The following is a 12,451-nucleotide window of genomic DNA, read 5'->3' as shown; positions in this document are numbered from 1 at the left end:
TTAAAAGCCCACTTTTGCTACTGTACTTTCTCGGTTGTTTGCTCACTGAGCATTGATAGCTTGTTGTATGTGTTATGCAGCATCTGATTTCTTCCTAGCTGTAGCCTTTCATACCAGAATGTCTCTTCCCTTGGTTGTAATTGGTTCAGTTTACTGGACTAAATATGTTTGCATGCTTTTGGGATGAAGAGGGGCTTCTGTTAGCTGTGCAATGGAATGAGGCACAGGGATTAATGGGGGGAATGGGGAGAGAAGGAGGAGTCGGGTGGGTTTTTTTTTTCTAGAGGCATCAGGCTCCTCCCGTAGCAAGGGAGAGCATAGTACATGGAACCTAAAGACCTTTAAAGTACATGCTGAAATGGATGCTGGGAAGATACAGTACAGTGCTTGGGCACAACTCCAAGGCTCCCAAGGCAAGTAATATTTAAACAAGCTGAACAGCCCCTTTAGGCAAGCAGCAGGAAATCCAGCACTGAGCTTTGTGTTGTTGCATGGTCAGCAGAAGATAAAAGCTCAGGCTATGCAGCTGGGGTTCCCTCCTATCACTGGATGGCAAACTGTTAAGAAAAGATAAAAGGACAGAAAAGAACAGGGGGTCGTCTTATTGAAAAGCATTCCTTCATATTTTAAGCCATCGAAGTACTTTGAAATACATTGGGGCTGATGTAAGTCAGAAACAGCGTCATCGGCAGCTCTGGTGTGTGTTGCAGCTTTTACATCAGTTGGCAGGCGAAAGGTGAATTCGTCCCTCTGCTTCACCAGAGATAAATGTTTAACGTGGGTAGGACTGTGGTACGCATGGGTGCCTCACTGCGAGCCTCACAGCGGGCAGGAGCTTCCCAGAACTTTTTTAGGAGCAAGGCATATAATGGTGGGGCTGCTGCTGACTAGGGGTTTCATTCTGAAACGCAACCAGCGTTCAGCCATACGTAGCCTTTCCAGGTCCCGCTTTCTGCAGCTGATCCTTGGTTGGGGACTATTTTTACAATGAGGAAGAGAATTTAAATGAACGAGATAGCTATTTCAAGTCATCTAATCATTATTTACTGTATTCCTCCCCTCCATCCCTCCTCCTTTTTTCCTGCATCACAGCACTGGTGTCTTGGGAAAGAAAATGCTTCAGAGCATTTGTTACCAATTTAGCAGCAAGTACGTGCTCAAATTTGGGATTTCTGAGATCTGTGTGTGCCATATGTAGGCAAAATGTAGTATTTGCTAGTTCCAGTAGAAGGGAACAAACACAAATTTGCTGTTCTTCAGACAGTGTTTCTTTAATCTAGTGAGACTTACATTTGTGCAGCCTTTTTGTTTTGGTAAGACGGTTAACTGTCCTCCCTAGGGTGCCTAATTGCTTATCATGAACTAATCAGTCCCCTGGGTATATGAAGGGATGAAACACTGCCAAGATAGAGCCTGTGACTTCCCCCAGAGGTGTGATAACCCTCCCAATTACCCCACCCTCCAGGGAGCTTGCTTACTGCTATTTTAAGGACCTCGTTACTTCAGAAATTATCCATTTTTAGAGATTTTAGGAAGTTTTAAAGGGGTCTATTTGCTGAGGAACTTGTCAGCTTTCATATTTTTTATGTCAAATCTGTATTGAATAATGTTTCAAGTTCAGTGTGACATATGCTGAACATGTTGCTGCTGCCACTTCTGTTTATGAAAGTGCCTACCTCCATAGCCTCTGTGGCATGCCAGACCCTAACAGATGAGGAAAGGGCCAGTTTCTATCTTCAGCTGTCAGTAAGTAGGGATGGCAAAATCTCCTAGCTTCAGAAACCCCGTTTGAAGTTTAGATGAAGGAACAAGTGAAACAAATCTGGTGGTGACTCTCTTCTAATTTTTGGTAGAATGATAGTTGCACATTACCATGTGTGAAATGAGTGGGCAGATTGAGAAAAGTTTTTCACCTTACAGTGAAAAATAATTTATTTAGCTGGTGGTTTTGCTTGCTTTCTCCTTTTAGTTTCTTGTTTTAACTCATTCAAATACATGCTTGTCTGCTCTACAGGTGAGACAGCTACCGATTTCTTGAATTATTCTCTTGTATCTCTTTATATTGAACAGTTGAGCTCCATAAGGCATATAAAACTTATTACAAAACAATAATGTCTGAACTGGAAGTGGAAAATAGTTCCCGCTACTTAGTATCTGAGGGAAAGTATGAGTTCTGGTGTTGAGGTTTTCTTTGTCCTTTACTTTTGCTCTAACTGAACATCATTTTTATATGAAGTTTGGAAGATGGGATCTGTCAGTTGGGTAGAAATACAGTTTGTTCCTTTAAAGAGTTGTAACCTAATCAAAGAGCAATATCAGATTACTTTTTTTTTTTGGTGTGTCTTTTAAAACACTTTAGGTCTTGCTCACCTCTGCTCATAGAGTAGATTCTAAGTGACCCCAGCAAAATTAATGTAAATATATATATTGCCATAGTATGTACTGGCTTAAAACTGTAAAGCAAGGTGATTTCATTTTTAGAATTAAAAGAAAGTGACTGTGTGGGTGTATATGTATATATGACTGAGAAAATGTTCACGTGGAAACATCACTCCTCAAAAGAAGTATGAATTTCGGTATCATAGGTCTGATTATGATACTTCAATGTTGCTTCGCTATGTGTGCATGTATGCATGTGATTAGCCAAGGTTCCACTGGCAAACTCTTGCTGTCCTACTGCAGAAACTGGGGTGGGTGTGAGTGGGTGCACAGGCCACTTGGTCGATTTTTTTGTTGTTGTCGTTCGTTTTTCTCTATGGTGAACACTTGCAACTATTACTTCACCAGAATTGGGTTGAACCTATCCATAATTCATACTAGTTTGTTTCAGGCTAACGTTTTGGTATATTACATGTCAATGGGAGTCAGCAGAAGGAAATGAGTTTCCCTTTTCATACGTGAATTGTGGGAAGAATTGTCTGTATCATCTGTTTGATGGCAATGTGTGAAGCACTAGCAGTGGAATTGTTTTTTTGGAAGAGGAGGGTGGTTTTGGACTAGCAGCAGACGTTTTTGGCTGGAGGAATAGCAACTTGAAACTTCACTTACTGAAGAAACCTGTTCACAATTTTGTCTGTTTTTTTTTTTTTTTTTTTTTTCCCCAGCGTTCCTGAAATAAACTTCCTGCAATTCTTTGCAGTGTGCAGGTGTCCAGACACCCCTTTACTCATGGTCGCCTGTGCAGCCCGTCAGGCGACTGAAGGCTGTACCTAAAATTCTGCCGGCAGTGCAGCGCACTGCGATGGTCTTGATATAGTTACGGTGGACACCTTGTACAGCTACAGGCTGTAGCATCCCCTCCTAGACCGAACAACTGAGTATTGCGTTCCAGGAGTCTACACGTGTGGAGGACTGCCTGGAATACAAAAAGGAAAGCTGCAGAGAGTGTGAGCTGCTGCTTGATCCGTGTGGCTGTTGTGCCGAGGAGCATCAAAACTTTTCTGGATGGATCCGACAGCTCGTTGCAGAGTAGAGGGTCAGTCTTGCTGGTTATTTGCAGTTATTAACCTTAGTGGATTTTGTTTTTTTTTTGTTTGCTTTGTTTTTATATTTTTCTCTGCGTGCATAAGGGGATTGTAGCTTTGCAACCAGAATGCTCATGTTCAGGAAACTTAAGGCTGTTCCTACTGAAGGGCTTTGAAGATCAGCAGGCATTTCCTCCAGGGTTTACAGCATTGTTGGAGGAGCCAGTTGCTGCAGAAGTCTTCAGGCCTATCCACCCGACTTTGGTCATTCCTTACCTCACCCGCACGTGGATTATGCTGTTTGCAGACTGTCTAAGCTCCACGATGACCTCCGTGGATTCCTCATGAGCTTTTACAAGGCCGGGCCTGTGTACTTTGTAAAATCCTTTAGAAATGCCTGCTAGGCTTTTAAAGTCCCAGAGCAAAGGCTATACTACAAGGAACTTGGAAGGTCAGCAGCTGGATGTGGTTGTGGGTGAAGGGGGATTTGTGTGTATGTGTGTATGCAGTTCTTGTTTTAAAAATACATGTTTTTTCAAGTCAGATAGAGATATGTTGTTTCTGAGAAGGCTTCTTGTACTCATCTGATAAAGCTGAGGGGCTTTTGAATTCCATAAGAAATTGTTGAACCGGATCCCTGTGCCCTTTTTTTGCACGCATGTTGCAGTCTATGAAAATTAACAGATGCTGTTTCATTTTGTCAGTGTGCAGGAAGCACCTCCCACAGGTTAGTTTCACTGTGTGTACTTCAAAGTAGAAAGAAAACTGGTACTGAAGAATACCACTGGCAAGTAGCACTGCTGTTTAAAATTTTCCTAGTGGCTTTCCTGTGAGGATCTCAACTTGGAGAGGCTTGCCAGCACCATCTACTGCTGTAATTAATTTACCTAACTAAACCAGGAAAGAAACTATATTTCAGAATTTAGAGCTCCGCAAACAACCCTGAAGGCTACCTGCCCAGCTGGTACAAGCTGGTGGGTGTGCTCACAAGACTGTGGCAACTTGTTCATCTGTGATGGGAGAGAGACGTTTTTCTCAAGGCTGGGTTCTCCCTTCACCTGAAGGAAGCAATAAACCTCAGTTTGAGTGATTTGTGGTACTCTGGCATCAATGGCAAATATATATCTAGAATAATCCCTGGTAAAATTAAATAGCTAGCTTGTATCTTTTAACTCTGGTTCAAAAGAACAGGAGAATGGCAACCGATGGTCATCTATGCTTAATATCACATTGAGATGATGTAGGTGGTGTATATCTGCTCTTGGTCCTTAGCAGACTGTAGGAGGTGGTTGACTTGAGACCTGTTTGTACCTCATACAGTGCAGGGCAGGGGTTGGCTTTGGCTCCTGGGTCTGCAGAGGGTCTGCCTGGTGTGGAGATACAAGCTAGGAAGGAGTGCTGCAGGTTATCTTGCTCATGAAAGAGCTGTGTAGCCACTTTGGATATTGCAGTTGGAGGCTGACATTACAAATGCCTCCTAGGGTGGATGGGAGAGCGGGGGTTGTACAGCACGCTTCTGAATCCCTTTGCTCCAGCACATCTCTCTTTCCTCCCTGTGGCATGTGGTTTCCCCTCTTAAAATTTCAAACTAAAGCTCTCTAATTAAAAAATCTATTTTGGGGGGTATGTGTGTTTCTGAACATCTCAAATTGTCTTGATTATAGATTTTTGTTGTTGTTGTTTGGGGAGTGTGATAGGGGGAATAGTTCCTGTGCTGACCAGAAACAGAAGACGGGAAGATAATGATGTTAACAAGGTGGGGGAGAAAAGGAGGTGTTTGTTTAGAAAAAGCCTAGTCACTAAAGCCTGTGGAGCAGCGGAACCCTGCTGATAACACAGATGAAATAGTCTGCCTCTTTTCTAACTTTAGAGGAGTGGAGCTTTGTAATAAATGGCTGCCATGTGGCAGCTGTCTCCCAGCTTCGTGAGCCTGGCAGTAGTTAATCCTGTCAGCAAGTCATGCTCCCTGGAAGAGAGCAGCGAGAAGAGCTGCAAACTCTTGAATCATGCTCTCTGCAAAATATTTGCATGTTGAATCTCTTTCTGCTTAAAATGAGTTTGGTAATTTGGTGGAGGTTCTCATCTTTAAGTAGCATTAAAGTGCAGCTGTGTTGGCTTTTAAATAAAACTTTAGAAACGTGCTGAGATGTTGCAATTCTTTCCCCTGTTTAAAAAAGAAAAAAGCCATTTTAGTTTTGGAAGGTATATGTTCCAGGGTACAACATGTGCTGTGTAAAGAAGGGACGCTCTGTGTTGCTATCCCTGTGTGCTAAGAAATTACAGGTTGAGCATCTGAGATCATGATTATCCTTAAAAGCTTGAGGCTTTAAAATTAATCTGTTCACTTCAATTTGCCTTTTGTATTTTGCTGAGCATGTAATGTTTCTGTCCTTTCTCCACAACCCGGAAAACTAGAACTTTGACTTAAAAAAAGTTTGAGATTTTTGTGCAGTAATGTAACACCACCAGATTTTTACAGGGCTCGTGATAAAATCATGATGGTTGACAACGCTACCACCAGGAAATGAGTTTTAATCCCTGTAATTTCTACTCTTTCTTTTCTCATGTCGTGCATCATTTTACTGTGTTATCTTGTGAGGCGTAAAGTGCTTTGGTGTGCTACCTGGTATGGTGCTCCAAGCAGAGAGTGCACTGGCACCTCCTGCAAAGACAGCGTGGTCGGGCTGCAAAGGATGCGTTGGGGGCTCTGCAGTAAGCGAACCAATGCTCTCCCCCTTGGGCTTGCCTGTGCAAGGAAATTTGCTAGCATGTGGATGCAGTTACAGTGGTGAAATGCCATGTGGGAGATAGCTACTCCAAAAGGAAAGAGTCTTTTCCTAGTTTAGCTTACCCTATTTCCAGAACAGTTTTTGTAAAATTGCCCGTGCGTTCAGGCCCTCTGTGAAGCTCTCTTTAAATCCATCCTGGAGGAAGAGGATCACAACCAGGGTGCTGCACAAGAAGCAGGGCACTAGCACAGGAGATTTTCTGTATCTTCCTCAGCGTGATTCATCCTGCCTCTCTAATCCCTGCCGAACCCGTCCTGCTGTGCACACACAGCTCTGGCTACGTGTGAAGAGCAAGTGTGAGGGGGTGAAACGTTGCTCATTTCTCCCTCCAGAGATTTGCTTTAAACCTTCGCCTCGAGTCCTGGGTCCGAAGCTGCCCTTGGCTGAGCTGCTGGCCATCAGGGCGAGGGACAGGGACAGGGATGGAGAGGGGGACAGGCTCTCTCTCCCTCCTTCCTCCCTCCCTCCCCGACAGCTGCAGGCGCCAATTGCCAGCAAGCAGCCCGGCCGCATGGTTTCGTGGCTTTTCTTCCTCTCGTTACCACTGTTCCTTCTTGTTTCCGTGATGCCGTGCGGAGGAACAACCGGACGGATTGTCTCCTCTCAGGGTGGGTGCCTGGGCATCTGCACGGCCAGTTGGTATGGCACAGGAGCCCCTGTTTTTTCAGTGACACCAGGGGCTATTGATGGCAGGCTGGGGCTGTGCTGCTGCTGCTGCACAGATGCTTGCTCTTGGCCCACCTTAAAAGGACAAGATATCCCGTGGTTTAGACTGGTCATATATTGTCGGGGTTGTCAGCATCTCCGTCACAGCTACCCGGCCGAGCCCAGCATCCTGCTTCACCCGCCCCATGTCCCTGCAGCCCCTCCTTGGTCAGAGCTGAGGGGTGCTGTAATTCGGACTGCTGTTTGGAGGGGAGGTCGCTTTTCTTCTCCGTTACTCAGAAATGTTTTCCATCTGGCTCTCCCAAGTGCAGTCTGTCTAGCTCACCCCTCAGGCTCTTGGACAAGTATCTCATTCCCTCAGTACAGTGCTTGCTTAGCCATGTAGGTGATGGGACATCAACCTATAGCTTCCCCCGCCTCTTAGGGTTTTAAGCTAACTGGGTTTGGCAGGGCAAAGCAAAAATGAAAAAAAAAAACCCCAAACCCACAGAGCTACGTTTTAGATTGTTTCCTCATTTTGCACCCCTCATCGCCTCTTGCTTGTCTGAGGCGGCAGCAGCAGCAGCAGAGGTTTTGTGTCCCGGGGCCGTGCTTCCCCGGGGTCGCTGGGTCTCCCCTCAGGCAGGCGTGCCTCCCCTTTCTCGGCCTGTTGGGCAGGGAGACATGCATGCGTGATGGGGGTGCCCGCAGGTCCTCATTTCGGCTTCCCCCTGCCCCTCCGCTCTCTTGCCTTGTCCTCGGCTCCTTCGGGGCTGTGTGGGCAGCGGCGGTTTTGGCAGGCAGCATGACGCCGCTCGCCTGACCCGTTCCTGCCTTCGTGAGACACCTCCATCCCGCCTGCCGAGGGAAGAGCCTTCAGGGCCCGCTCCCTCCGGTCCCTGGCTCTGCTCCGGGCTCCCACCCTCTCCTGCGCCGCGTCCCAAGGCCGTCCCCTTGCCCGATGGGATGTGAGCCAGCCCTAGCCCGAGGGAGAGACGCGTCGGCTGGACTGGGGAGGCCGATCGGTATGGGGAGAGACCCCGGGCTGCGTCCCAAGGAGCACCGCCCCGTTGCGGCTGGTGCCAGCCCAGGGGGGACGCGAAGGGACTTTCTCGGGTCGCCACTTCATCTAAGGCAAATAAACTGGAGTCAAAGCCAAGAAACACATCGACTTCCTGGAACTCTGCGAGCCGTCCGCACAGCTGTCCCCGCTCCCCGAACACATGCAAAGCAGAGCTTATAAGGACAGACAGTATTGCTTTTGTGTCCCTCCTCAGCCAGCGGGGAGGGTGCAGGGGAGGGGATGTGCCGGGTGAGGCCCAAGGCCTGTCTTGTCCTGTGTTCCCCCTGCGTCGCCGTGGTTCCTGGTGACTGGGGGGAGCCAGGCCCCCTCCCCACCGGCCTCCTGACGGCTGTGCGGGCAGGCAGGGATGAGGATGGAGGGATGTTTGCAGTTGTCTGCATGGGAAGGAGTGGAGGGATGTCTGCTTACAGCCACTTGTTTTACTCTGCTGGTGCCCTGGCTTTATTTTTTCGCACGTCTCAAAGCGGTGCTCGTGGCCCCAGGTTTGTTAAGCTGTCTTCAAATCTCAGTATCCTTTTTGCTTGAACAAGCTCTTGAAGCTGACTGCAGTTCGGTGACAAAGGCTTCCTGGAGGGCCAGGTGCTCACCCACAAGCTGATATGAACAGCGAGGATGAGGAACAGCTCATAGATACTTCTTTGGTCGGGGGGGAGGAGGGCAAGGGCGTTAGAAAAATCTCAAAATTCATCAGCAGCTGTTGAGCCTAAACGTGGCCGCAGGTTATTGCAGCTCTTGCAGTGCCATGCGTTTTGTGTGGTGCTGCCGTCCCCGAGAATGGCAGTGCTGGTCGGGAGCTCGGTGCAGGCTCGGATCAAACCCTCTGAGGTGCCTACCGAGCGTGCTGGCGGAGACCGAACTTTCCTGGGGGCCGTCGGGTTTTGCTTTCGCTCTCAGTGCTGGAGCAGCCTGTGCCTCGGTTCTCCTTTCTAGCCTAGCAAGACCACAGGCTCCTGCGTGAGGGCAGTTCCCACAGCGCAAAGCGCTTACAAAAGGAGCAAACGTGGGTACCCTGTTCAAGTTAGCAAATTGAGCACAGGGCCAAGAAGATAGATACGAATGCATTTTATATTAAGGTTGCCTGGTGTCTCCATGCATTGCTGTAAACCAGTTGGACCATGTAGGTGAATTTCATCCAGGAAACCCCTGCTTTGCCGGTACGGCATCTCACTGTTGGATTAGTATAGCTTCCTTGTTTTCAGTGTATTACATCAATGTAATACCAGAGTATCATGGTGATTCAGAGTTGTTGTTTGCTTAAGGCACTAACTAAGTTCAAATTCTGGTATGCTTTATGGAGAGATGCTTTTGGTTGTCTGAGCCAAAGTCCTGAGGACCATTAGTGGTCCGTAAGTCATTAGAAGGTGATTTGCAAAACCTACATAAAAAATAAATGCACACATGTATCCCATCATGCACTCAAGGAAATAAAACAGGAGGAGTAAATATGTTTGAATATTTAAAATTTAGCCTAACTGTTAGGTGTTGTAGCAACAGTATAGAAAATCATCTGGAAATGTGGGGGTCGTCTTGTTCTTGTTCGGTGCTTCTTCCCCTGCCCTGCTCCCAAAACAGAAGGTGGTATCTAGCTCAGTTTTAAGGCATGGCCATGAGCATGTGCTTCACTTGTTTATTCTGTTCTGGATGTATCTGTCTGCATACCTGTTAGGTAAGAAAAGGCATATGGATGTTGTGGATTCGTAGGGTTATTTTAGGAAGCAAAGTATTACACGTGCGCTAACACAGGTAAAACAATAGTATTGCTAATAGCTCAGAGAGTCTGTAGCAAGAGGAGCAGTCTGTCTTTTGGTGCTCAGAGAGTACCTTTCAACAGATGTTGCTCCTTTTGGTTGTTGTCTTTTAGGGTTTGTTTTGTTTGGTTTTGTTTTTCCCTAGAGGAAAACATTAGTTACAGGTACAAGTTCAAAACCTTTGGGGTAACACTCTTAGTTTTTACCGAATGCTAAGTGAAAGAACAACCACCAGATACTCCCATGCCACTGTCTTTCTTTTTATGCTTGTCTTCCTTTCCCCATAGGCTGCTCTGTACTGGTGCTGCAGCAGTGGTGACAGTGAGGTGACGCTGCCAGTATAATTCTCTACCGCTGGGGTGCCGAGTCAGCACCAACACTTCAGTAGCAAGGGCAGAGTTGGTATTAAAAAGGTCAGTAGGGAAAACTTTTTTCATTTGGTTTTCCTTTGCCTTGAGGCAGTGCTTTGAATAGCGTTAACCCTTTTTTCTTCCCACATGATGCCTTTTCACCCTCTTTCCTTCCTGCCAGCTTTGATGCAAAATCACATTCAAAATGTAGTGTGGGTGATTGTGGGCATCTCTTGGGGTGGGAGTGACCATTTGTGCTTGGGAGTGTCGCCATGTGCTCTGGGAGTAAAATCTGCTCCTCTGTGTAGAGGCTTAGTAGGAGACCAGTGCATCAGAAACCGTTTGGAGCGCGGCGTAGCGATTCTTAGGTATTATAATCTCAAGGGTAAATGGTAAACTTTTGTTTATTCAAATGCAGTACCTCTCTTTGAAGTTCTGTTCTCGTCTAAATTTGTATACTAGAAGGTCTGGCCTTCATTTAAATGATCCTTGGGGTTTTTTCTACCACTTAGAAAAAAAAAACAGTGGGAAAGCCTTGAATAAGCTAATAGCATTGCTAAGATGGAAATGATGAAGAAGACTCAGGATTCCTGTTTGGGCCTCACGGGAAAAAGTGGTTTGAAATGCATGTGCGGGGGGTGCACATTCCTAAAACTGTCATTTGTTTCCCCTGTTTCTCCTCCTCCCCGTGTTCTGTACTACGTACTACAGCATGTTTAATGAAACCAATAAAAGTATTTGGCTGAGAGCGTTAATCTTTCCCTGGCCCAATTAGTGCATGGCTTCTACTTTAACGTTAATGTGGATTTTTTTCAGAAGGCAGAACAATGAGCAGCTTTGTGCTACACACCAGGTTTTCCCCCTCCTTGCCTGTATTGTGTGTTTCTTCCTATCTATTCCAAAGGGAGAGCTCATGTGCAAAGACAGTGGAGCAATTTGGAGCAGAGACTTGTACCAGCTCCCAGGGGCCAGGACGTGCTGCTCCGTGCTTGTGTAGCTGCCTCTCGACGGCAAGTCAAGTGACTGTGACTCTGAAGACTCATCATTTCTTCTCCTTTCTTCTTCCTTCCCCTGTGGCCTGTGTTCTCCTTTTTGCTTCATCCGTGATGCTCTTCACCAGAAGGAGAAGCAGCTGTAACTGTTGAGAGTGGTCTTAAAACAAGAAAATTAAATAGAAAGAAATACACATAAGCAAAGGGGGGAAGTAACTGTGATGGGCTCAGCTTTAACATACAGTGGAGTCACACTTTATCCCAGAGGAGGAAATAGGTCTAGCAAGTGTCTTCCTGTACAGACTGAATGGGAAGCAACAAGGCTTTTTTCTTTTTTTTTAGCTCTCTGCTTTCTCAGTGACTCTCCCATTAGCTGGTTATGTGGGGCATCAGGGGTGGGCCTCTGTCAGAAGCAGGAGCTAAAGGCCTCTCACGTTTCTCTGTGGGATTGAAGTTGCCCCAGTTTCATGGTTTCAGCAACAGCATCAAGTGGAGGGGACGTGTTCCCACAGAAGAGCCTGGTCTCTTGGTGTGGCCATGCAAAGAGGGCTGCTACGTTGTTTTGTTTGGTTCCCCCCCTGCCCACGTGTGTTAGTGCTCTTCCTCTGTCGCTTGCTCTCTGCTTTTCTTCCTTTTCACAGAGGATGACTGTGACACTGGGGGTTTTCTTCAAAGTAGAAGATGACTTGAATACTTGTGACCAACTCCCTGTTTCCTAGAGGCTTTGGTCTGATATTGAATGCAACCTGAGGCTGCACTGTTTGCCAGCTTATTTCCTGTTTGTCCTCTTTTCTGGAGATCTTTTGTTTTCTTTTGGGGAGAGGGAGGAAGAAGGCTCCATCAGCACAACCTCCAAGCAGGGGAATTTGGTGTGGGCTGAGAAGGCTTGAAGTCCTGAAGGCAGCATGGCATATAGGGCATCTGTGCTGGTTGCTGCCTGTCTGATTCCCTGAGTTTCATAGGTGCTGTGGAAAAAAAACCACTTTCCCATCCTCAGTGATGCATTTATTTAAAGGGAAAAAAAAAGGCAAAAAAAAAAGCAAAAAAAAAAGCTGCAAGAGAAATCTCTCGGTATGTTCCTGCCTAAAGGCGCTCTGCCATGGGTTTTCCCACAGGAAGGAGTGATTTGGCCCAGTATTCTTATTGTTTCTATATCCTATTGCAAATAGAAAGTTATGCTTCTGAAATCGGTGTGTGCTGCTCATGCAGTTGTCTTTGTTTCAGTGGTGCATTTTTGCTTCATGCAAGAGAGTGGAGAATACATATGTAAATAAAAGCATGCAATAATAATACCTATTTTTGCAGAAATTAAGTTGCGATCTTTCAGCTGCTTCCAAAATAGGAAATTTTTAATATACGGAAAACAGTTTTAAAAACAA

At 46.3% G+C, this 12,451-nt stretch overlaps 1 protein-coding gene across 8 annotated transcripts in view; it reads left to right on the top strand.

The window, feature by feature from the left end:
- Positions 1 to 12,451, top strand: part of RREB1 (ras responsive element binding protein 1) — a 127,113-nt gene that overhangs the window by 42,896 nt on the left and 71,766 nt on the right. For 2 of the 8 annotated variants that reach the window (XM_075493880.1, XM_075493881.1), the window contains exon 2: positions 3,105 to 3,475. The exons of 4 other annotated variants lie outside the window; for them this stretch is intronic. In XM_075493880.1, coding sequence (XP_075349995.1) covers positions 3,445 to 3,475 — 31 coding nt within the window. In that variant the 5' untranslated portion in view covers positions 3,105 to 3,444. Of the gene's footprint in view, positions 1 to 3,104; positions 3,476 to 10,017; positions 10,144 to 12,451 lie in introns of all 8 variants that reach the window. 2 more of the 8 variants (XM_075493883.1, XM_075493884.1) reach the window with 2 other exon arrangements.

This window comes from Mycteria americana, chromosome 2 (assembly GCF_035582795.1).
Source record: "Mycteria americana isolate JAX WOST 10 ecotype Jacksonville Zoo and Gardens chromosome 2, USCA_MyAme_1.0, whole genome shotgun sequence".
In the NCBI taxonomy this organism is placed as follows: domain Eukaryota; kingdom Metazoa; phylum Chordata; class Aves; order Ciconiiformes; family Ciconiidae; genus Mycteria; species Mycteria americana.
Note: the sequence above shows the minus strand (reverse complement) of the source record. Positions and strands in the feature narration are given on the sequence as shown.